We start from the raw sequence: 25,460 nt of genomic DNA, 5'->3' as shown, positions 1-25,460 counted from the left end.
ATTAAATGTTATGTTCTTTTGACTCAATCAGTAGCCTTGAATTGAAAAAAGTCTGAATTATTTCAACAAAAAATCAAAGTTGTTTCAACAAAAATCGGATTTGAACGACTTTCTGTCAAATTATAATCAATAAAAACGAGGTTAGATCTCGGGTTAGATTCTACAAAAATACCGGTTTGATACAACAAAATGTCCTGGTTTGAAACAACAAAATTCTAGGGTTGATTAAACAAAATATTTTGTTGATTATATTCAACAAAATATTTTGTTGAATCAAACCTCGTACAGGCTGATTCTACAAAATATTTTTCTGCGTGAAGCAATGATTTCCCGTGTTTAAATATTTATGAAAGTGAGTAAAAGTAGCCCAGTTGGTTTGCATATTATTATTTCACCCACTTCCAAGCATTCTCGTTTCCCCGTGCAAGTCAACTGTGACCAAATAAAAGTTCACGCTTACCAGGGGAACTCAAATTTGAGTGGATCCAAGCAAAACGGCGCAAACCGTAGTCATACAAATTTGACATCGAGTACCCGAACTTAATTTTAACATGGTGAAGCCGATGTCAAATTTGACATGCGCTGGGTACCGGAAAAATCCTCTAGGAAAGCAGAAAAACGGTTCCGGAGAACGGATATCGGTTCGGAATGATAGTAGAAAGGAAATTGACGTTCTGGGCTAGTTTTTTGATGATTTTATTTATATGTTATTTTATTAAATTAGGATTTCATTAATCATTATCATTTTCAGCATTCAATGCAACGGTTTCAGCGACTACGGGGCGGACGAGGACTATCGAGTGAAACTTGGGGATGAATGCTTTGATGGTGTAGAGGGGGGAACCGAAGACGAGTGCGTCCTGGGTGACGGGGCCACGTCGCCGGGCGAGTACGGTTTGCACTTCGACGAAGAGGTACGGTTCCATGAGGCGGGGAGTATTTGATGGCGCCGAGTTTTGTCCACTCAGCGCTTTGGCTGGAGTTGCTTCGGAAGAGGATTAGTAGAAGATCATTCCACGGCGGGGAAGGCGTACCTTGTTTGTCTCCGCCAGGGTTCTTATAAAGATCTTCCTGACTCAGGCGCCGCCTCAATGGCAAAACTCAGATCGTTGCGGAACTTGGGGGAGCTTGCACTTTCTTTCAGCTCCTCTTAGGCGTCGACATCCGAGATCGAGCCGGAACTGCGACGGCGTTCCTTCGAAGGCGTTTGTGGAACTGGCCGTGTCGAGGAAAGGCCAACGGGGTGAGGTGGACAGAATCTGGGGAACGGAAGTTTAAGTGCAATTGAGTGTGCAACCTTTGACCACGAACGACCAGCGCCAGACGATGTACCGCAGGATGCGAACAAGTCCGTTCCAAAACTAGTTCCCAGGGTACGTTCAACAGAAAAGTCGTAACTGTGGACGCTTCAGCACTTAAAGTATCTAAGTTTTAATTCTGACTCTATCTATGGAGGTTTGCAATGCACCGAAGGGACATGCTTGTTGGAATTGATCTGAATGGCGGATCAAGCCATCGATTTTCTCAGCTGGCGCTCGATGAATTCAAAGATTAGTTCCTCGCGGATTCACTCGGCACGCGCGCACTCATCTGAAAATATTTGTATGAATTAGCACAAACTTTTCGCGTAAAGGTTAAATGATCCGAACCTTAAACTGCACCAAAACCTCCGTGGTAATCGTTCCCGGTTCGAGCTCAACCTGGACCACTGCAACCTGGGTACAGATGTGATATTTTAGATATTTTAGCCGCTTTCGCAAATCCTCCGACATCGAGCATCTGTCCTTCCGGACAATTTTCCCGATAAACCTGAGCGGACCTTTGTCCAACCCACCGTGGAGTTGGCTCTGGCGATTCCGTGATCGGTTCGGATTGCTCGACTACCGGAGCAACTGGTTCCGACGATGGTTCCGCAATCTTCTTGCTCGCCACCTACTCCCTACGCTCTTTAAGCTAATCGAGGGCTTGCTGGACAAAGATGTTCTCCGGGCAGTCCATTCTGTCGACGACAATCTGATTGTTGAATTTGCTGTTCGCGATCGATGATGCTGTTAATTCTGGCCGAATCGGCAGCGAGCTGGTGAGGATGCTTTAGCAGACCTTGGTTTCGTACAGCTTAGATATCGGTGGGTCGGCGGTATCTTCCGAAGCCAGCGCGAGTGTAATCGAGGTCCTCTCACGGCACATCAGCTGGAAAGTAACGTACTATCCAATCACGGTTCTTATGAAGATCTTCCTTCTGCTTTTGGTTTTGGAAGACCTCGAAGTTCATGGACGCCCAGAGATATCACGCCTTGTACAAAGTTGGGCGTGATGGCCTTTCTCGTAGCACGTGAGCCGCACTTAACCGCTGGCCAAGTACATCCGCACACCTCCGCACTACCATCGCTGTGAGTTCCATATTGAGCAGATCACGCGTCCTTTGCGCCAGCTCGTACTCGCCTTGGTGAACTGCGAGACTCGCCCTATAGAACGACCCGTCCTGTGTGTCCTCGGGGATCACCTTGACTAACTCGTGCAGTCCTTCCGAATCGCGTAAGCCTCCCACCTTGCTCTATCCTTCGCTGCCGAGCACCTCCTATCACTTTAAATTCACCCCAAACAGATTCGGCCTTCAAATCAGGTTCCGGCTGGTGCTGCTGTAACCTTGCCGGTAGAAGTCGCATTGGTTTTGGTGGCAGAAGTTTCGCTCCGTTTTCTTCAGAAATGATTCAATTGCTGTAAAGATACAAGAAATCAACTTCAAATCTCCTACACTGCCGTTCTACGCATAATTGTCCCATGTCAGTTTTTGACGATTTTGACTTTATGCCATTTTTAAGTTTAGTCTGATGTGTACTTTAAGAAAAACACATAAAATCTGGTACTTTGTTCGGAAACTCATCAAAAACAACACCAAGTCTGTTTGTCCCATCGTTGAACTTCTACGCATAATTGTCCCACCAAGTATTTCTTACACGGAATCATTAGTTTTACTAAGCATTATGTCTTGTTTACCTGCTGTATAGCAAGAGAATCACAAATAAGGGTGATAAACTGCTAAATGGGGCGATTAGGGACACATTGGACGAATAGGAACCCACGGGACAGTTATGCGTAGAAACACAGAAATCGGTCGAAAAATTTCAATCGCGTTTTTCTCAGTTGCACTTTTTACACTTTGCACGTAGAACGGCAGTACAGGCCTCACTAGCAGAGCTGCCGAACCCGCAAATTTTTCGATCCTCCCTTATCGACCCCAACGCTTGCTGCACTTCCGGATCCAGCGTCTGTTTCAGCCCTTCCTTCCTCACCACCTCCTCCTTCTCATCTGATCAATAAAACTCGAAGCGCACCTCCAGGCAGTTTTAGAGGAACAAACTGGAACCAACCAACGGGAACCGTACTCTAGCATGATGAAGATGCCGTAATAACTGCAACTGTTTGTTAAATTATAATTTCATCATTATCATTTGCAGCATTTGAGCCGAGAATCTTGTTTGGACGACGGAATTGATTACGGGTGGAAGAGGACTATCGAGTGACACTTGCCGATATCAATGATGAGTTCGCCGACGAGGTCGCGCGGGGTGTCGGTTCGGGCGATTAGCTGCAGGATGACCTTCGGGTATTGGCCGTAGTCGAACCAGAGTGTGAGGAGGCGAAGGAAGTTTCTTTGGGAGAGGTTGATCGAGCGGTAGAACCTTCCCCGGCAACACGGATGAAATCTTTGATGGTGTAGAGGGGGGAACCGGGAACGGGTGCGTCCTGGGTGACGTGACCACGTTGCCGGACGAGGACGGTGTACACGAAGGAAACGCAATCGGCGGGGTCTTGCACTTCGATGAAGAGGTACGGTTCCTGTAGGCGACTCGGCGTGAGGTTGGGATGATTTGGCCACCTCCGCGGTGGAACGGTTCCTGGGCGATGGATTGGTCCAGGATTTGGAACTCGACGTTTAGAATGGGATTCTTCGTAGAGTGGTCTTCGCGCGTGCTCCACTGGAAACTTTACACGATGGAGTCTTTGACGGTGCCGAGCAGGACTTTGTTTGGGCTGCTGTTGTCCGGACCGAAGACAAAGGTAGATTGTGCCGCAATCAGATCCCAGTTGTAGCTGACCTGGAAGAACTCGCCTAGCTTGTTCTTGTTCCCAACAATGCAAGCCGATTCGTTTTCAATGTCCTCGGCAAGGCTCGATTCCCGGCGATGATAACCAATTTCCGGCGTGGACGCGGTTCAACTCGACCTTGTAATGCGCCTTGTAGATCCACAACAGCTCGACCTACAGCAAACTGGAATCTGCCTCGTCCAGGAGCGAGTAGTTTTCACCCAGCACTCGAACCTCCTGCCCGGCGTGCAACGTCCCGCTCTCCGCCGCGTCTTTAAACAGCACCAACCCACCGCGGTCGTCACCTCGGCGTCCCCTTAATACTAACGCCCCGCTCCTACTCCGTAAACAGCGTGTCCGTGTACCGCAGGTTACGCTCACCCATGTCCTGAAACTGCGTGTGCGTCTGCCGAACAAAAAAGTCCAAAAACGTCGTCTTCCCGTGATGCAAGCGCCCATTCAATACGATGAACGTCCTGCAGGTTCCTGTTCCCCCTTCACCCTATCCGGATAACCTCCCGCGGTGTTATTTTCCTGCTTTAGACCAAGGATCGCTCAACGTCTTGATAACTGTCTGCCTGTGGTTTTCTTTATGTTTCCGGTGAAACTTTTCCGGAGCGGAGCCTCGAGCAGCTGTGCAGGGGTGCAATTTTGCCACCCACGGAACAACGGCAGAAACTCGTCGCAGCAAAGATTGTCCATCATCAGCACCATAAACTGTAATCATAAATACAGTTACTTACAAATTCTCTAAGATGTTTACCAGCTAACTTACCGAAACATCTTCTCCGTTAAACTTCACGTGCTGTCACCAACGGACCAATCGCTGACGTCATGATTTCCGCCCTGCAGGTGCGCTTGACCGGTACGGTCCATAACAACCCGTCTGCGCTAGCTCGGCCCAACGTATCAACAGACCGTCCTTCTGCCGGACCAATGACTTGTTCCTCAACAACACGCGGCCCGGAAGTCGACTTCCGGTTACGGTACCCCTCCGGTTCCTATTTCCATTCCGTCTTCACCGCCACCTAGTCCGTCGGTCGTTCAAACACCACCGTCTTGCCGGGTACTCCCCACCAAGGTCGTCATGTTGACCAACGACGTGGTCCGGAAGTCAGCGGTGCCTTAAACAGTCACTTACAATCGCTTCCGGCAGTCGTTCAAACGCCACCGTCCTACCGGGTCCTCCGCACCAAGGTAGCCATGTCCGTCCAACTTTCACCAGCGGCCACTCCGATGGAATTCAGTGCTGGGAAGGGAGATGGTTCCAGCGGAACGTTTATTTCCGAGTGGACCATCGTCGAGGATCAAGATCTGAAAATGCAAAGATTGTAAATTAAGGAGAAAATTTGGAAACATTTGTTGACCCTCTTGGAGGGCAACCAAGCAACGCCCCGTGGAAATTCCTTCTACTGGTTCCTCAGCGATGTTAATCATTACGGCGCGCCACAAAAATGCTGTAAAACTAAAAGATTAGAAGATATTTTAAATAAAATGTCTTTTAGCAAACTTACCAAAACACCTACTTTCAAAACGCGCTAAGTCCAGAAATGTCACTTTTTTATTTCGGCAAAGTCGCCAATCAAAATGAAGTTCGGTTCAGTGATCTCAAATTTGCTAAACAATATCAAAACAAACTCATCTCAAAATTGACATCGCTGAACCGAACTTCATTTTGATTGAACGAACTTAAAATTTGAGTTCCCCCAGTAAGCGTGTTTGACACTTGCCGGCTTGCAGTTTGTTTATTTACCCCTGTCCGAAAGCATCATTCAAACAAGTTTCCCAAATATTTTTACCGCTTTCTGAACAAAAACTGCCTCAAAATTGCGAAAATGAACCTGGAACCCATCAACGGCGCCCTGTCCCACCTGCGGGTGCTCCGCTCCAGCGTCGGCCAGGTGTTCGAGACGCTGGGTAACGGAGTCCGGGCTGAACACGGTGAGGAGGGCAAGGAGCAAAAGTTTCTCCACGAGCTGCAGGAACTGCTGAATGCGGTCAACTCCAATTTGAGGTGAATTAAACACTAAATTTAAAAGATATGTTTGTTCAATTAGTCTTAATCCAACAGAGAGTTCGAAACGTGTATCAGTGATTTGACGCCGCCGCAGGCGCCGCTGAATCTGGCCAACACGGCGTACCTCTCGTTGGAGACCAACCTGGAGCGGCAGGCCCTCTATCCGCACCTGGTCCAAAGCTACAAGTGGCACGATAAGCTGCACGAGTACAGCACCTTTGCGTCGACGCTGTTGCAGCAGAATGCACTTAAAAGATCTTATTACACGAATACTAAACGACGGAGGTCACTTCCGTCGAGCCATTTGGCCACTCCTCAGTTAGTATAACAAATAATAGGTTTGCAAACTACGATTTCTACATGATATGATTACTTTTAGAACCGTGGACAACCTGATCGGCAGTATCCATTACAACAACATGAACTTGAAGATTGTTCGTCCCTTCATGACTAATGCAATTCTTCACGTAAGTGGTCTCCTATCAACGTTAAACCTGTAACCCTAAATAATTACAATTTAATCCAGGTCACGATCGCTCGCGTTCTTCGGGCGGCCGTTATTCTGAAGGGACTCCTCATCGAGTGGGTCACCGTGAAGGGGTACGACGAGTCGCTGCTGGACGGGGTTGATGAGCACTGGACGGAGTCGCGGCACCAGGTGTTCCGGAAGGTGCAGGACCACGCCCACTCGGCGATGTTGCACTTTTTTTCGCCGACGCTGCCCGAGCTGGCGATCAGGAGCTTTGTGGTGAGTGTTGAAATTTTTTTAAATATGGGTCTATTGTTCCGCAGCTTCGATTTGAATGAACTTCAGCTTTGGAGCCGCATAAGTCCCTTTTGAAGAAGACTCAGTTTGGTTGATTTATAAGTTATACAAAAAAAAAAAAAAGATTAAAAAGTTGTTATGGTTTCGTTTGAGCAACCTGCCAAAAATGTATGGAATTTCGTAATTTTTGTTCTCGTGGATCAAACTTACTTTTTGCCCAGGTATTTAACAACGCGGGTTTTATAGAAAACCTGGATGTATGGGTATCAAAAGATCGGAAATTTTATGCCCTTTCCGATGCCACATAGGTCGACTTGTGAATCGTGGACCGGTTCGGATGCCGGCGGATTTTCCGACGACGTAATTCCGGGTTGGTACGAAATTCCAACGAAAAATATATTCTAGCGATACAAAGACCCCCAAAACGGTGTTATACCCACTCCAGAATGTTTAAATAGCAATTTTATGGTAATATATTGACATTTAGTTAATTTGAATGTTTGCAAAATTAAGTTTAGATAAGTTTTATATAGAATTTCCAGAGTTATATAAACTTTTATACTAAGTAGTTAGTAAACTTTATATTTAATCCAAATTATTTTTTTAATCAGTCAAGGAAGCCTATTTGGAGTTGGAAGACTGGATTTATGGTGATTTTTTAACAAATAACTTTATATATGTTAATTTTTCGAAAGGTGTACAAACTTTTTTTGCACCTTTTATATTTTTGTAATAGTATTTGTTATATAACTTTTTTTTTTTTTGCAGGCCAAGGATTGATACCTAAGAGCATGCAATGGCACTGACCTTGTTGCGTGCTCTTCGGTTGACGTCCACGTAAGGAACATCCTGGAAGGAGCGTAACTAACTACATCCGTAGTTCTGTTAGATCATCAGAATTATTATAGCTCTGGTTCCTTGCGAGTGTCCTATTTTCTTACCTCCACGTTGGCTTGGTTTTCATGATGACCTAGCTGGTGGTCTGTGGAAACGGATCGTAAACCTTTGACCACCGCGGGTCAGAGTCGAGACGGCTAAAAGAAAGGGGCGCGACAATGTGGGAAAGGGAAGTAATGTGTGATTGTAAACGGTATTGTTTTGATTCGCAGTATGTTGAGTCAACTGCTGTGGATGTACCTGAAACATCGCACAACGGGGTTTCTCTTCTCTTCATTCTCAGCTACCACCTATCTCCTATTTTTATTTTGCTCTTCTGGTTCCCAATTCTTCACTGATTCTTCTATTTAATATCCAACATTTGATTTTAATTTTACTAACTTTTGATTCTCTTATCTCTCAAAGCTTTTCCACTCTTTTTATCAATTGATACTGCTGTAACAAACTTTGTTTTTTTTTTTCCCTTAAAAATATACTTTTCCTTAATGTACTAGTTATATCAATTATTATTCGCCTAATCTTTTTTGATTTTATTGCGAATTTATTTATTTGAATAATTCTTTATCTGTCCTATAAATTATCATTACTATAATCTAAGCTTTTTTGTATCTCTATTTATTAACTATTGTCTAATTTCACATCTAATACATCTAGCTTCTCATTTTTATTCTTCAAAATACGCTCATCATTCTCTTACTATTGATACATGATTTTTATAAAATAAATTCTCTTTTACTGTCAATTGTTTTCAATCTTCACCCTTTTTTTCAAACAAGTGAGGTTTGAGCCCTTACTCAATTTATGGAATGGTTAAAGGATTCACACAAATATTACTATTGTGCTTTTGGTAAACTTTTGAATAACATGCTTAGGACCAAAAATTGTAACAAAACACCGCGACAAAAGAAATAGCAACAGATAAACAGACTCAACAATAGGGAAGGTTTCAGGAGAAAACAATATAACAACTTGTATTTGAATTCAAACTAAAAATAAAACAGTTTTTGCTTTAATGAAATTTGTTAGGCACACTTTAAATGGTTAGGCGCTTATACTTACATCAAACCCTACGTAATGTACCACCCCCGGCCGAGTTAAAATGCGTAACCGGAAAAGAAGGTGTGCATGCCTGGCACGAACACTCAAAGCGTGTTCTAGCGTGCTGCTCGTACTGACTCAGAGCAAGGGTGAGATGTAGGTGTAAGGGCAGTGCGTGTTCGTCGGGAACCTAGTGCATAAGATCGGTCAAGGCCCGTTCTTACACTGAAAATTGCGAATTGCGAATTGCGAAAAAAGATAGTTTTTTTGAAATTTCTGTTATTTTTTGGACATTTTCGTTGTTTAAAAATAAAAGAAAACAGAAAATGACAGTTTTCCATAGGATTTATTGATTTTATTGTTTTAGACACTGGAAAAAAAGTATTTAGCTGAATTTACTCACGTTTTCATAACATTTTTGAAGTTTATTTTATTTTGAAGATGATACAACTAATGCGACGGCGTCATTTTATCTTTAAATTATTTTCCAATAGTAGGGTCCTTAACGCAAAAAAAGACGATTAAAAACCATTCCTGATCACTTTTTGTTTTCATTTTCATGCCAAAAAAAAAATTGACAAGACAACATTTTTTTCGTATTTTTTTCGAGCTATGGCCCCCGTGGAACGAGCTGTCAAGTAGAACCTTAATTGATTCAAAAATCCATTTTAAATCTTTTGCAGCCGTACAAAGGGTCATTGTACTCAGATATGTAAGTTTTATCATATTGACCAATAATATCAGAAATTGAAGCTTCATTTTAGGACCCAATTAGGCAATAATGGAATTAAAAAAACGTTTTAAATTGATTTCAGCTGATTGCACTTAAATTTTCATTGAAAGTTTGAAGTTTTTTGAAAAATATTGTTTGCTCTTAACCGATTTTGATGGGTGGGGGGAGGGTTGTGGTGACAAAAGCATTGTAAAATATTTGCAACAGCCTTATTCCTCCAATTTTGACATTTTGTCTGCTAGAATCAGATGGTAGTCAATCAGATTCGTTATTCAACTGTCATGAATTCGAATCCCGAGATAGAAGGTTTCTACGTGCAAAGTGAGTTTGAGCTCAGTTCATGAAAACGGCCATTATGACTTTTAAATTATTATTTTTGTATACTTAATTTTTCTGTTATTGTAGTTTTCTACCCAAGTCAAATTTGAACGTTTCATAAACATTTCGTGTCGTAAAATGGGGCTCAAAATATGGATAAATCTTTAGTTTTATATTAGCAAAAAAAAAAAAAAACGTTTAAAATTAATTTTCTTTTTGAAAAACAATAACTCACTTTACATATGGTCCACGGACGATTTTACATGACCATTATGGTGTAACAAAAATGACTTTTTGGCGGGCATTCAGGGGTTTGTTCAGGTGGGCATACTGAGCCTAAATCCCAATTATGAGCTTGATTGGACGTAACAGGAGCTGGCGCTCCGCCCTTCAATTTTAAATGGGATTTAACCCGTAAAAAAAGATTTTTTCAAAAATGTCACTTTTTGAGGCATTTTGGCCACCAATGCGTTTACCAAAAACATCACTGGCGTGTAGGCCAGATCCTTGCGCATCTTTTGGTATATATAACATTGAAGTTTGGAGCATCTTGGAGCTCGGTACAGACCTTCAAAGTTTGGCATTTTTTCGAAAAATCGGCCCCGGCAAAAAAGATATGCGTCGCACCTCGCGACGCCCGAGACGCCATTTGATTTTGCTGGGACCGATTTTTCGAAAAAATGCCAAACTTTGAAGGTCTGTACCGAGCTCCAAGATGCTCCAAACTTCAATGTTATATATACCAAAAGATGCGCAAGGATCTGGCCTACACGCCAGTGATGTTTTTGGTAAACGCATTGGTGGCCAAAATGCCTCAAAAAGTGACATTTTTGAAAAAATCTTTTTTTACGGGTTAAATCCCATTTAAAATTGAAGGGCGGAGCGCCAGCTCCTGTTACGTCCAATCAAGCTCATATTTGGGATTTAGGCTCAGTATGCCCACCGGAACAAATCCCTGAATGTCCGCCAAAAAGTCATTTTTGTTACATCCTAATGACCATTCAAAATGGGTCCGCGGGCCACAAAAAGACACCTCGCGGGCCATACTGTGGTCACCCTTGCCCTGTGTTTTCTGCTATAAATGGCACCATTATCGTTTGAATTGTAAAAAAAATGCGTAGAGAAGTCTGGGGCACTAGAAAAATTGTTGCATAATTCTTTTTATCGATCGAAAATTGGTTGAAAAATTGATATTTGGCGATTTTTTAGATCGAAGCCCGCCTAGAGGCGGGGTCGGGTTGTAGAGGGTTATGTTCGACAATCAAAAATATGACAATTTTTTTTCATGATTCGATTATACAAAGTGAAATTTTTTCGAGGCCTTTTGATAACTGAGTCTGGACTGTACACTTACACTGCTTACAAAATTTCGCATCGTTTGATACCCATATTGCAATTTATGAAAATTTGATTATTTACAAAAAATGCGTTATTTTGTGAGTACATTGCTTGTTCGGTGACTGCGCTGAGAACGTAGCCGAGTTACCGAATGCAGCTCGCTAATTGGGCTGACAGAAAAATGCATTATATTAGGGGAAATCTACCCTTTCCAATCAAAAACCTATCTTCGTCATATGGAGAGTTTGATGCTCGATTAAAGCTCCAAAAATACTATTTGGGCTATAAACTTACCAGCAACAGCACCGCCTCGAGTAAGCACGCAAATGTATGCCACTTACTGGCCAAAAAGATCACATTTAATGCACTTTTGATCATAATTTGTATTTTGCGAGACCACTTCTCATCATTTTGTTGGCACACACAGTGAGAATCCCTCAAACGCTTAATGAATATCGCCAAAATTAACTTTTCACTTTCGCTTACTTTTTCACGGCGCTTAAGATATGAAATTGCTTCCAACTACCGGCAACATGTTCTTTTGATCATTAGTAAGGCACTCACTTGAAGAATAATCCCGAAAAATGTAATAAATTAGCAAGCGCCATCAAAAAAACGCGCCAAGTTGTTTGACGTTTCAATTTTCACTTTGCATTCCACTCGAAGGCTGAAGAAAACCGAGCGAGAGACGAAGGCAAAAAGAACAAAGGCTGGCCGTCAACACCACCAGCAGCACAGCCAGCGATGCCAGGAAACTTTCCTATAAATGCCACTTTTCGTGAGTGTTCGTTTGAACTGTCAGCGCAAATGGCAACACTCGACAGAGTGTTGGAAGAAAAAGAACTAAGCCGATATTAGAAAAATGGGCGTGGCCCAATGCATTCGCCTCGATTAGAATACCCTTGGGAATTATTTTTTTTAAATGCTTGGTAAAGAAATAGAATAACTTTTAGTGAAAGTGAAAATAAACAGAAATGTTCACAAAAACTTGCTCTACTCGTTGGTGTACTTGGTTTTAGTAAAATTCAAGGGAGACTCTAGATTATCCAGCATCATTCAAACACGACCGCTTATTAGGATTAAAATGGGTAGATTTCCCCTATATAAGTTGCGTCTTTCAATTACGGAAATTTCAGCGACGCGCAACGCGACGGAAACCCCAGTTTTAATTTTCTTGCAACACTTCCCGATTAATCCAATTCAAATAATTTTCAGACAAAGGCGTTATGATTTTTGGAAAAATCGTCCAAAATGGCCACTTTTTGGACCACCTTATTAAAAGTTATGCTTAAAAAAACTGCTGCATGTAAATTTCACAATTTGCCAAAAAGGGTTGTTTTTGCATGGAAATCTACCAAATTATATATTTATAGAAAGGTTCTGAAATGCCCTTTCTTGTGGATTAAGAATTTCAAAGATCTGACTTACCTATCTTAAATTACAAGCAGTTTAAAAAAAGGTCAGAATTCACATAACCTCAAATGGTCGGGTCTGATCGCCACGAAAGATCCGTGTAGAGGGATGCCATTTTCCTCAAAGGCTGTGTCTGTATAATCTTGACAAAAAGTCTGTAGGTACTCAGTTTTTTTTTACTCATCACTTATTTTTATTAGGAAAAGGAAAAATGGACAAAGTTTCGTTGAAATAAAAAAAAACTAAAAAAACTAGTAAAATACTTTATTGTTACTTCCAGACCTGGTTCCGCAGCTACGTGACGCTGTTCGTGGATCCGTGCAAAAAGTGCGGCAAGCATCTGCATAACACACTTCCCCCGACGTGGCGCGACCTCCGTACCCTCGAACCCTTCCACGAGGAGTGCAAACAGTGACGAATAAACAACCTTGGCTCGGTAAGATGATAAGCACACTAATCCCTTTATTTCTTTTCTCTTAATAATAATTATGAAACTTAACCTAAGGAATACAATTCGAAGAAAGAGATGCGAGACAACCCCCCGTTTTAATCGACTTCTAGCTTCCGAAAACTTCCCGCCAACCCGTAACTTCCATTTTTCTCGGTGGCCTCGAGACATCCGTTAAGATTCTGTTTCAGCGCGCTCACCGCCCCCGCTTTGGCCGCCTCCGAGTACATGTGCAGATTGACGGCCATCTGGTCCTCGAGCAGCAGCGTTGACCGATAGCCCTCCAGCTCCTTCTTCCACAGCTTGATCATCTCCGCCATCGGCATCTCGCCGCCGTACTCCTTCGGCAGCAGACTCCTGTCCATGTCAATGTCCTTGATGTCCGTGTAGACTCGCGTTCGCTTCTGCAGCTTCTCCGAAATCAACGACAAGCCCCACTCCATCGCCACTTTGAGCGCCGGGTTGATGTTGCAGCCGTGCATTTCCCGATGTCGCATCGGAATGATCCTCTCGCCGTTCTTCGCGATCCTCACCGCTTCCTTGATCGAGAACAACGTCAAGTACTGCAACCCGATCCCCGTCCCAACCCCGGCATGCACAACCCCACGAATCTGGTTCTCCTCGTCGTGCGCCAACGTCTCATAACAGATGCCGTGAATGCGCAGCATGTCCTCGTTGATGAACTCGCTCAGATCGAACACGCCCGGCCGGTAAAAGATCACCCTCCGCCCGTTACGATCCCGCTTCGGCAGCGCAAACATGTACCCCAAATCCAGCAGCTTGGCCACCTTCGGATCGCGACAATCCAGCCGCGTAAACAACTGCCCATCCCTCGTACGCCTCAGCAAAATGTACCGCTCGATCGTGTCCTGCACGATCGGGATGCTGAACTTTTTCGCCCGCAAAAACTTTAGAAAAAAGTTGGAATCTGAAATCAAAATCCAAGTTAGTGTTGCTTAAAAAAAAACAATAATTTTAGTAGAACTAACCCATCCGGATCTTGGCGATGCGCGGATTCTTCTCGGCCCACTCGCGCAGCATCTGGAGGGCGTGATCGCGGCGGGCGTCCGTTTCGCCGAGTTCCTCCTCGGCCAGCTTGCGGAGCTCCTCGCCGAACGGGAACTTGTAGTCGTCGTCGGCGGGCGTGAGCGCTTTGGTGTACTTCATGATTGTGTGGAGTTGGTGTGGATGAGTCTACAAAAAAAAAAAACGTAAATACAAATTGTCTTTCATTTTTGTATGTGTTCAGATTTCCTAAATAGTTTTATCAATTTTATTCTCAACTCGGGATGATGCTTATTCTTAAATGGTGACATTTATTCTTTTTTTTGAACATTACATCTTTCAAAAATTAAAATTTATCTCGCCTCAACCATCAAAATTGTCAAAAAATCAGGGCCTTCCGAATATAACTCTGATATTATTTATCTTCTTACAACTTATAGCACTCATAACAAGTATTTTGACACGTCGCTTGAAATATTTGACCTTATTAAAAATCTGACCGGATCAAAGAGCGGTACCGGAAATCTGCCGGATGACGGTTTTTTTTCCTTTCTTACTAAAGAAAGGTATAGGTTTTGCTTTATGCCTGGACGTCACTTTCATCTTCGTAAATAAGACGATACAGCACGAATATTAATCGGAAAAATCGTCAAAAAATCACACTGCATTTATTTTCGACGCTTCGACGCTAAGTTGTCAAGTTGAGCTTCGAATACTGGCGCGAGCATGCTGGCGCATATATTTTTTGGCTCGACTTATACTCGTTTGTAGTAGCTTGTCTACCGATGTTTCCTTCAACATGTAAGATATCGTAGCTTTTCGGTTACTTTTGCTCTGTCCGTTTTTTGCATAACTGTCCAATGTTTATGCAATAACTTTTGTGACTTAGGACATGCATCCCGCTATAAACAATTTGTTTCCCGTGTGCTCCTAAAATCGCCTTTAAGTAGGCTTCATTTTGTCGTGATTTCGTCAGTTTATTTAACAGAGTTCATTGGATTCCCATATGAGTTTTTTTTCTAAGCTTCTAAGCTTTATATCGTTTTCAAAGTTTTCAATGTTCGCAACGCCAATGGCTATCTACCTAAGGTTCTCGCGGTTGAGTGTGTAGTGGTGCGGTTGTAAAAAGAGCTATCTCTGACTCTCTCACTTTCGTATATGCTGAATGGCGAGCTTCCCACTGTGCGGTTAACTCGGTTTTGCTTTGCGCCTGCTTTGTTCGGTTTTTGGGCTCGTACCAAAACTAGAAAACCAAAACCGCAGTGTGCGTCGTCACTGGCGCATGGGAAGCTTGCTATGCTCGCATTTGTCATAAACGCTTGTTTGATTAATAATACCCTGGGTGCCGAATAGTGGTTGGCGAAACGGCCTCGATTTTGAACTGTCAAAGTGGAACCAATTTACTGTTCGCCAAAAGTAGAGAGTATTGTTAACGATTTTTAAAAAATTGTTTTTTTTTTTTTGCAAGAATGAAACATTAGTGGCTTTTGAGGAACTGAAGTTGAAGTCATGAATTCTTATGAAAGTTGAAGGCGAGATCGTCATTTTTTATAATTATTAATGGAAGTTGTTTATGGAGACGTTTGTTTGATTACGTTTGGAAACCTAGTTTAGTGAAAATCTTCTCTGCTTGTTGGATCAGCTTCGCTAGAATTAGCGATGTTTTTTCGCTGGACCAGGAAGAGCTGCAGGATTCCAAAATCAGCCAGGGAATTTATTTGCGACATCGCAGAATGACACCACAGACACTGTGATGACACTCTCGCCGCATCCGGAAAGAAGAAATATCTCTTCTAACCGATCGAAACGCGTCAATTTTCTAGCAAAAATTGTCAAAAACTAGACTAAATAAAACACAGACTACTGATTATATAACTGCTCATTTACCAGTAAGAAAAAAGTCTTGCTTGTGCTTGAACAGCCTCCTACTTTGTAGATGTAAACAAAGTGGGGTCATTCAAAAATCACGTTACGCATTCTCTCTATTCATCACCCAGATAATACCTTGCTTTCATCATAAGATTTTTTTGTATCAAGGCGAAGTTATGAATTAAAAGAAGTTAAATTCTTTAGTAAGAAAGTCTCTATCTCACCCCTGGTGGGATTAAATCAGGTTTTTGGTAATCATCTAGTAATATTTTAGTCTATTTAAGACTGTTTTTTCCGAAGGATGCAAACCGATCCAACTTGACCCAAAAAACTTCAATGGTACAATGCTCAAACTCGTCTGTAACGTATAGAACCCCCTTTCCTCAGTAAGGTGAGGAAGGCAAAACAGTATTGAGCAATTCTCTACCAAAACCGGAAATGAATTTTATTTGTATTTTTTTATTTGGCTCAAACTTTGTGGGGGCCTTCCCTATGACCAAATAAACTATTTTGTGTGATTGGTTCATCCATACAAGTCTCCATACAATTTTGGCTGCTGTCCATACAAAAATGGTATGTAAATATTCAAACAGCTGTAACTTTTGAATGAATTTTCTGATCAGCCGAAGACACCAAGGCAAAGCTGAATCTTTTCGAAATTTTTTTTTGAAATTTTTTAAATCAAGACTAGCATTTTAAATGGGCGTAATATTCAATGTTTGGCCCTTTTAAAATGTTAGTCTTAATTTATTTTTTCGAAAAGATCGAAAAATGTCACAAATGTTTCATGTATTAACATTGATAATCGGACCATTAGTTGCTGAGATATCGTCATTAAAAAATGGTGGATTATTTTGGTGAGATTAAGAAAACTTCAATTTTCGTGTTTCTTTTTCTTAAAGCGGCTCTATCTCAACAACCCGAGGTCCAATCTTCAATGTCTCTTAGACAATTTTATAGCAAATTTTCTGAACTTCTCAAAAAATATTTTTAGAAATGGTCACTCATGGTCACTATTTTTAAAAATTGAAAAACTGCAAATATTTCGCTAAAATCAAACTTTCGGTAGCTATATCATGAAAACAGAGTCCTTCATCAAAAAATCTGTAAAGTACTTTTCGATTGCAAATTCAATTTGGCATTAAAAAATAATGTCAAACTTGTTTTTGCATGAGACTTCGATTCTTTCAAAAAATCACTATTTTTTTCAAAAATTCATAACTCGGCGGCAGATTTTTTGACCATGTTTCTCAAAAGTTGCGGATTTTTGTCCCCTAAAACATAAAAAAAAACTCGAAAATCAAAAAATACGTATTTTGGGAAATTGAGTTTTTTTGAAAAAAATGTTAGCTAAAAAATCTGCAAATTTTTTTTCCGTGTGCCTATTTTTTTCTCAAAAGTCCTCAACAATACCTACAACTTTGCCGAAGACACCAAATTGATCAGAAAATTCACTCAAAAGTTACAGCTGTTTGAATATTTACATACCATTTTTGTATGGACAGCAGCCAAAATTGTATGGAGACTTGTATGGGTGAACCAATGACGTAAAATAGCTTATTTGGTCATAGGGAGGCCCCCACAATGTTTAAGTCAAATAAAAAAATACAAAAAATAAAAATGGTCGAAATCGGCAGATTTCGTAGAGAGTTGATGATTTTTGTATTCTGCATTTTTCGTGAGTCTTTTTGTAACATATTAGAATATTTTCACAAAAATTTTGAACGAAAAAAATCGTAGGCTCACTTCAAATATGACTTTTATACTTTAAAATAAAAAAAAAATCATAAAAGTGGCGTGTTTTTTTTTCTCAGCGTATTTTTTTGGAAAGCCCGTCAAATTTCCACTTTGACCACTTTTTGATACGATGCTTCGAGATACAGCGATACTTAAATTACGCCTTTCTCAAATGTCATAGTCAAGTGAAACTGGCTCCATATACACAAAAATGGCTTACATAAGCGTAGGATAATATGTCTACCAATTTTAATTGAAATCGGAAAGTGTCGAGAAAAAAGTTCCTACAAAAATCCTGTTTTGAGCTGGAATTGCTATTTGGCTCAAAATTGGCAAATATTTTTTTTATCCAAGGTATCGTGTCACCGACGACGAGTCATCCTTGTCCACAGTAATTCAAGATAATGATTTTAAGTACTTTGTTATATTGTAACAGTACGGGAGTCGTACGATGCGCAGCAAGCTGAACCGAGGTGGAGGAGAACCAATGCAATGCAGAAATGCCAACCTTTCTCGGCCAGGTTCTGCAGGAAGAAATACCCAATGCCAACACACTACCCTTCTTGAAACACTCCCGCTTTTGCGCCAGTGTGGCCCCGATCGCCACACTGCGGAAGGTCTGTTACGAGCCCGACTAGTTCTGCTCAGGGCGGGTTGTGGAACAATCGCAAATGTACAACGGCAAAGATACCCAAAAATCTACAGCAAAATCGAAATTAAAAGTCAAAACCAAATTGCACTCAATAATGCAACGAATAAACAAACTGTACTTGGGGAATGAACATGATTTTTATTGCCCTGGCAAAATGCATCAGGGACGACTTGGGGAGCTTAATCTAGCTGATCTGACCTGATTAATGTCGCTTGTCGTTCTTCTCGCTGCCGCTCGTGCGGTTGATGTTCGCGTGGCCGCTCGATGCTAGTGCAGCCGCTGGCAGGAACGCGGGTGAACCCCACAGCTGCGTACGCCGTCTGCTGTTCGGCGTCTTGTCGTCAGATGACTACGTACAGGACGAAGAGATGATCACGTGGCCGGAGCGGCTCTGCGCTTGTCGACGGCCTTCGGTGGCGAGCGGGTGATGTCGATCACCGCCCAGATGTTGACGACGAGACCGGTTGGTCCCGCAGTTGAAACACGTGCCCTGGAGCGTCCGAACGCTTCCCGATGGCCTCCACAGGTGAAGAGGTGGTCGTCGACCGCCACGTGGTTGTAGATGGCGCACGCGGCTTGACCCGCGTGTTGATGTTGAAAACTCACGAGGCTGGAATGTCCGAGCGTTTCCTCGAAGGCTCGTGCTGATGGTTGATCGTGGTAGTTGTTCGTCCCCCACGTGGTTGTAGCTGGCGTGAGGCACGAGGTGAAATGTCGCAGGCAGTGCGACCGGGTTGGCTCCAGCAGGATGTTGATGGCACTGCGGAGTCCTGTTCACACGATAAGATGGCGTACCCGTGTGTGTCGAGCTTGAGTGCGTGCGTGTGTGCGGATTGCGGATGTTGCCCAAGTGCGCCGGACGCGGCGTCGACGTCGAAGACGGAGGACGTCAAATGGATCGCACCCGTCCGGTGACGATCGCAATCGCTGCTCACAAGCAGCGGTTCCCCAAGATTTTACAGCCGCCGGTGGTTCCCTTTTGCTCGGGGTTTTGGTGCGCCCCTACGGGTTGACCACTACCAGACGTGAAATACGCACCCCTGCGGAGTGACCGTAAATCACTTTGTCGGGCAGGCGACCAGTCGAAACTGGATTTCCCCTGCAGGCTGCGCCCTTAGCTCGGAAACCGTGGCTGTGGTTTCCTACGGGCTTGTCGACGTCCTCGCTTGCACCACGTGGTCAGCGACCAGGTGCTGTCCGACGCTACGAATGATCACGCGCTCCGGTAGATGCTGTCCGGAGTTCGGGCCGGCGAAGATCGCCGCGTGGTTTGCTGAGAATAAACCAAAGAGAAAAACCTTCTCCCTGAAGGTTTTCTTCAGGCAGAAGAACGACACAATTAGCGAACTGACCCTAATTTCTCCACATGACCTTTACCTCTTCCGCAGTCTACTACTGCCTCGTGTTTTGTACAATTGTACACGATCAAGTGTGCTGGTAGATGGCTAAATGGGTACAATTTCAATTATGGGCACAATTCCTTCCGGGACCGCTAACTACTCACTTAAATGGCCAACAAACAGGCTCATGCAACGCCCGTGGGCGCCTATTGGGTCACCTGATCACTTGGTGGTTTGATCGGAGGATCTTTACAACTTTGGGTCGATCGAGATTTTCTAACTACGCACTTTTCTAAACGCACTAGGCTTGGCTGACGGTGGCCTTGCTCGACGGTTTGTACTCGCGCACGGTTGAAGTACAATTGATCTTGACCTTCGTATCGATCGTGCCTCGAGCCCTTTCGTCTCGGATCGGAAAAGGGGATCGATGCGTTGTCCAGTTGTGATTGGTCCACGTAGCAGATCGTAGATCGGCAAGTATTAGTGATGACCGTTTCGAAATGGGCAGGGTGTGGCAAGGATAAATTTTCCCACAGGGTCAGGCCGAGTGGCGGGCAAGACGATATCAGATCGATTCTCCTAACACCTCGATCTGAAGCGCAGTATGTAAAGGTTACATTACCCCCAATTTCAAATAAGAAAATTTTAATTTCTTAAGGAAATTAAAATTTTCGCTGGAATTTAGCTTATGATTTCAAAAATGTATTTTTTTTTGAAGTTTAAAATATTTTTTTACGCGAATTAAAGGACGATAATTAGATTCAAAAAAGAACGGTAATAGACAGAAAAAGGGTTAGAAAGAGATAGAAGTGGCTTGAAAAATAAATTGATTCTATTGCAAAATGGCTATTTGTTGGATAGACTTACAGTAAAACTAAAGCATAAATCACACACTTTATGCTGCCTCGAACACCTGTCCTTGCATACTGTAACGAACACTCTGCGTATCATTGCATATCCAGACATTTCTGGAGCTTTTCGTGGTCCATTCTATGACACACTATTTGATTTACTAAACGGTAATTTGTCCACCAAACATATTTGGTATTAACTAGTACTAGAGTTTAACGCTAACGGTAAATCGCAATCCCGAAAATGTTCGAGTATTTTTTTCTTACCCTAAATGAAAAAACAAAATAGACTAAAGTATTTCGCGCGCGCACCGATCTCATACATTCCGCGAGCATAACTTAATCATTCGAGAAGCCGTCGCTTCTGCTGTCTCACATACGACGATCTATCTACTACTGAAACATACATTTGCTTGAGCACTATCAGCCAACCAACTGTGCAAATGGAAAAAAAAATGATCAAAACAAAAGAAATGAAAAAAATTGAACTATTGCTACAAAAGGAATTATATTTGTATTTGTGATTTTCTATTGTACAGATTATATTGATTATAATGGAATGGATTATTGCTAGATTATTTTGGAACAGCCAAAGTAGAGGAAAATTTGATAGTATGAGTAAATTTAAAAAATATATACAACGACATCGATATTTCTATGTTCGAAACTCTCACAACTATAACACGAACGAAGATAAAATTGATCTTTATCTATCTCTTTCGCGGATCGCTCGGGAAGACGAATCTCGTGAGGAACTGATAACAATAAATGTGTTTTGTTTTGATTCCCTTTTGGTTGACCTAGAAAATTGCTTCTATTGTCGACATAGCTTGTTTTTTTTAAATGTATTGTTCTTTTTGGGCCAGCTGGATAGAAGCTGGTTTCTTCTTTTTGTATTAGATCTTTTTCAGTACTGACGAGTGGAAAACACCGAGTCTCTTCTTCAAATCTTTATCCCAGAGCTCGTACGTATTCGAGCCAACTTGTCTTTTAACAATTGCTTCGCTGTACTTCGGGGCCAGTTTTGCATTAAAATTAGCTGCTTTATCAGACTGATAATAATTTTTCTTGAGGACTGTTTCGCCTTCCTTAAACTCGACTTTTCTTGTTGATCTTAAATTGTAATTTGTTGCGTATCGCTGGTACGCTTTCTTGAGGTTGATTCGCACTGCTTCGTAAAGGTTTTTAACATCCTTGTCTAACTTCGCGGGATCGAGCGAGCAATCGGAGTTACTATCTCTAAGGTGATCGTATTCTAGGCCTGAACTGATAATATTACGACCAAAATTGATGAAGTATGGTGAATAACCGGTGCTATCGTGAACGCTATTTCGAATTGCTGCTGCGATAGATTGGATGCCCTGGTCCCAGTCTTTTTGCGTTTTACCTTCGAGGGAACTCCTAATCGCTGCCACTATCACACGGTTTACGCGCTCTGTTGGATTAGGACTCGGTCGATAGACAGCTAAGTTCCAGTGATCTACGTTGTAAAATTCTAAAAACTTCTTAAACGCGCGAGAGACAAATTGTGGTCCATTATCGGAGATCAAAATATTTGGAACTCCAAACAGCAAAAATACGTTATTTTCTAAGAACTTAATCACAGCTGCTGTGGTGGCTTGACGCATGACCTGAATTAAGGTGAATTTTGAGAAGTGATCTGTGACTACTAACGCATAAGTGTTACCTGCTCTTGATCTAGGGTAAGGTCCTATAAAGTCGATCGAAATCATTTCCCATGGCCTGTGACAGATCTTTTCCTTCCCGCACGGTGGGTTTGGATTTATGTTAGCTACTTTAGAACGTTTGCAAATTAGACAATTCCTACAATACCTGAGGACTTCAGCACTCATTCGCGGCCAGAAAAACTTTTGCTGAATGACGCTTAGCGTTTTTTCGAATCCCAAATGGGCCTGCTCGTGAGTTTCGCGGATTATAGTTGGTCTTTCTGTCACTGTTGGGTAGTACTTCCACCGAAATGTCGGATCATCTGACTTGCCAGCGTTAGTTACAAATTTGAAAATCTTGTTATTAACAACTTTGAAATCTGAGTGTTTATCAGGGTATTTTTTGATATTATTACGAAGTTCTTCATATTGAGCATCAGGAAGCTGAGTTGAAATTGTATTTAATGATCTTGACAAAGCGTCAGCTGTTATATTTTCTTTACCTTTCTTGTACACAAACTCAACATCGAGGTCTTGAATCTTCATTGACCAACGTGCTAGTCTGGGTGATCTACTGTTGATGGACATCGTTTTTAGAAATGTTAAGCTCATCGCATCTGTCATGATTGTAAATTTTGTACCCTCAATGAACGGACGAAAATGGTCAATTGCCATGAGGACTCCTAAGCATTCACGCTCTGTCGCACTGTACTTTTTCTGTGTAGATGATAATTTTTTTGAATAGTACGCAATGCAATAGAGTTATCTACGTGCGCATGTATTGCGTATACGTACACGAAAAAGATTGAGGTTAAATTTTGTACCCACCAGCAAAACAAATGGTGTGCTAGTGTGCGTGACAGCGGGCTTAGATAACTCTATGACGATTCCCATTCAAGGTTTGCGTCAAAACTGCGCCAACAGCGATATCGGAGCTATCAGTTTCAATCGTGAAAGATTCACTGAAATTAGGATTGGCCAAGATCGGCGGTGAAGTTAGAGCGGATTTCAGCGCCAGAAGGGCTTGATCTGCTTGTTCAGTCCAATTAAATTTTCCTTTTGACTTCTTGAGTAAATCAGATATTGGTGTGACTATCGCACTGTAATTTTCAATAAATTTTTGATAAAACCCAGCGAGTCCTAAAAGTCGCCGGATATCTTTAACGCTCGATGGTACTGGGTAATCAAGTATTGGTTGAATTTTGGAAGCGTCGACAGCGATTCCGTCTTCGCTTAGAACAAATCCTAAATAACGAACAGATTTTTGACAAAATTTTGATTTTTCTACACTTATTGTAAGTTTTGCTTTTCTGAGGCGTTCGGAAACTTTTTCTAATAAATCGAAATGTTCTTGCAGCGTATTTGATGTTATTATAATGTCGTCTAAATAGACCCAAACTTTTGGACTCAAATCGAAACCAATAACTTTTGTCATCAAACGAGTTAATGTTGCGCCGCTGTTAAGCAGGCCGAAAGGCATTGTTTTGTATCGAAATAGCCCTTTTGGTGTACGAAATGCAGTTAAATCACGTGAATCTGGGTGCAATAGAACTTGATGATAAGCATCTTTCAAATCTATCGTCGTGAAAAACTTCGACTTTTCAATTCTGTGCAAAATTTGGGACATGTTAGGGAAAGGTTACTCGTCTCGTCTAGTGAATGAATTTAACCTCCTAGCATCTAAGCATAAGCGCCATTTGTTTTCACCCTTTCTTACTGGAAGTAATGGGTTAAGAAAATCGCTTTCGCACTCCTCAATGAAATCCATGCTCCTTAAACGTTCTATCTCTTTATCAACTTCTTTCTCGATCTTTGGCGAGAGTGGGTAAATGGGTACTTTTTTGTGTTTTATTTCATTCAAACTTTTGGTTAGTACAATTCGGTGTTGCATTAAATGCGTTCTACCAATATTTCCATTGACTGTACGCGGAAACCTCTTAATTATCTCAAACAAATTTAGTTTTTCTGAGTTAGAAAGTATGTGTTCAGTTACTACGTCTTCTGGTCTTGTAAGGTCCTGTTCCGGAATTTCTACGGATGGGATATCTAAACTTTCGTCTTTGATAGTTGGCTCTACAGGACCGCGAAACGAGGGGTCTACTTGTAGATTAAAGCAAATGTTATCGTCGTCGTATTCGATAATGTGGACTGAATCAGTCGAATTTTCAACTAAATCAATATTTGGAATGGGCTTTCCCTCAATGGACAGCTGAATGTTGAATGCATTCCAGAAATCTGTGCCTAAAATTAACTTTTTTGATAGTTCTGGTATTACTGCTGTTGGTAAAACATTAGTTCTGTTGTTGAATGTGAATGGGATGTAAGCGAAACCTAAACATGAAAGTTGCGAACCGTTTGCTGCTTGAACTCGAATAGGGTTTTTGATAATTTTCAAATTCAATCGTTCTAAAAGATCGATTGCATTTGTAACGGTAATGTTTGCACCTGAATCTAAAAGACCAACAATTTTTTCTTGAAGGATCTCGACCGTTGCATGGGGGCAACGAGAAGGACTTGTGTTAATTTGAAAGACGCGATTAAAATAGTTGAATTCTTGGGGCGGCGGCAGGGATTCTTCCTGGGTCGCCCCGGAGCTTAGTTTTTTGGACTAGAAGATCGATAATTGTGCTTATTCGGACAAGTCTTGATTGTGAACGATGGCTCACCACATGCGAAACAAAATACATTTCTTGGTTCGAGGCAATTTGAATACCAATGTCCTCTTTGCTTACAATTCCAACAAATACTCAAATCAGGTGTTTTCTGTGCTAAATTTGAACTCTCAGGCCTATCTTCCCTTGCTTTCTGATGTTGGTTACGGTTTTTGAATTTGTTGTTCGATTTGTAAAGTGCATTCACCTCGTCATCTGGGACCTCTTCGTATTCTTCGTCTAAATTCGTTTGATCAATTTGATTAATTGTAGAATGTCTTTGATTACCCGAACCGAGCTGAGGGAATAACCCAGGTTCGAGACTATCGAAGTTGTAGCAGTACTGTGATAGCTGATCTAGTGAACTTATTGGAGTCAATTGAAGTCGTTTTTTGTAAGTAATTTTTGTGTTGTTATAAATGATTTTCAACTTTTGTGTTTCATCAATCTTATACGAAAGATTTTGGAAAAGCCTTTCCATATCTGCCTGATAGTAACTGAACTTTTCATTCCCACGTTGTTTGCGTTCACGAATTTGTTGTTCGATATCATTGTCTTTGTTAGGATGTTCGTATTGGAGTTTAAGGTAATAAACAAGATGATCCCAGGTTTGGAACTTTTCCCAATACGT

General features: G+C 42.0%; 2 protein-coding genes across 2 annotated transcripts in view; one reads left to right on the top strand and one right to left on the bottom strand.

The window, feature by feature from the left end:
• Positions 1-5,820: 5,820 nt before the first annotated feature.
• LOC6046594 (mediator of RNA polymerase II transcription subunit 27) lies at positions 5,821-13,146 on the top strand. Its single transcript, XM_001863733.2, has 5 exons — positions 5,821-6,103; positions 6,161-6,424; positions 6,486-6,573; positions 6,633-6,854; positions 12,890-13,146. Exons 1-5 carry the CDS (start codon positions 5,925-5,927, stop codon positions 13,022-13,024), a joined length of 888 nt encoding a protein of 295 aa, XP_001863768.1. The 5' UTR covers positions 5,821-5,924; the 3' UTR covers positions 13,025-13,146.
• LOC6046595 (retinaldehyde-binding protein 1) overlaps positions 13,043-25,460 on the bottom strand; it is a 30,726-nt gene continuing 18,308 nt past the window's right edge. The window contains exons 2-3 of the mRNA XM_001863734.2: positions 14,047-14,251; positions 13,043-13,985 (exon numbers count right to left, since the gene is read on the bottom strand). Of these exons, the coding sequence (XP_001863769.1) occupies positions 13,156-13,985; positions 14,047-14,224 (1,008 nt within the window). The 5' untranslated portion in view covers positions 14,225-14,251 and the 3' untranslated portion in view covers positions 13,043-13,155. The remainder of the gene's footprint in view (positions 13,986-14,046; positions 14,252-25,460) is intronic.

This window comes from Culex quinquefasciatus, chromosome 1 (genome assembly GCF_015732765.1).
Source record: "Culex quinquefasciatus strain JHB chromosome 1, VPISU_Cqui_1.0_pri_paternal, whole genome shotgun sequence".
Classification (NCBI taxonomy): domain Eukaryota; kingdom Metazoa; phylum Arthropoda; class Insecta; order Diptera; family Culicidae; genus Culex; species Culex quinquefasciatus.
Note: the sequence above shows the minus strand (reverse complement) of the source record. Positions and strands in the feature narration are given on the sequence as shown.

Excerpts from the sequence above, each read along its gene's own strand:
- LOC6046594 (XM_001863733.2), top strand. The coding sequence starts at position 5,925 with ATGAACCTGGAACCCATCAACGGCGCCCTGTCCCACCTGCGGGTGCTC. Across the intron at positions 6,104-6,160 it reads GCGGTCAACTCCAATTTGAG|AGAGTTCGAAACGTGTATCA; the intron begins GTGAATTAAACA and ends TTAATCCAACAG. Across the intron at positions 6,855-12,889 it reads TGGCGATCAGGAGCTTTGTG|ACCTGGTTCCGCAGCTACGT; the intron begins GTGAGTGTTGAA and ends TGTTACTTCCAG.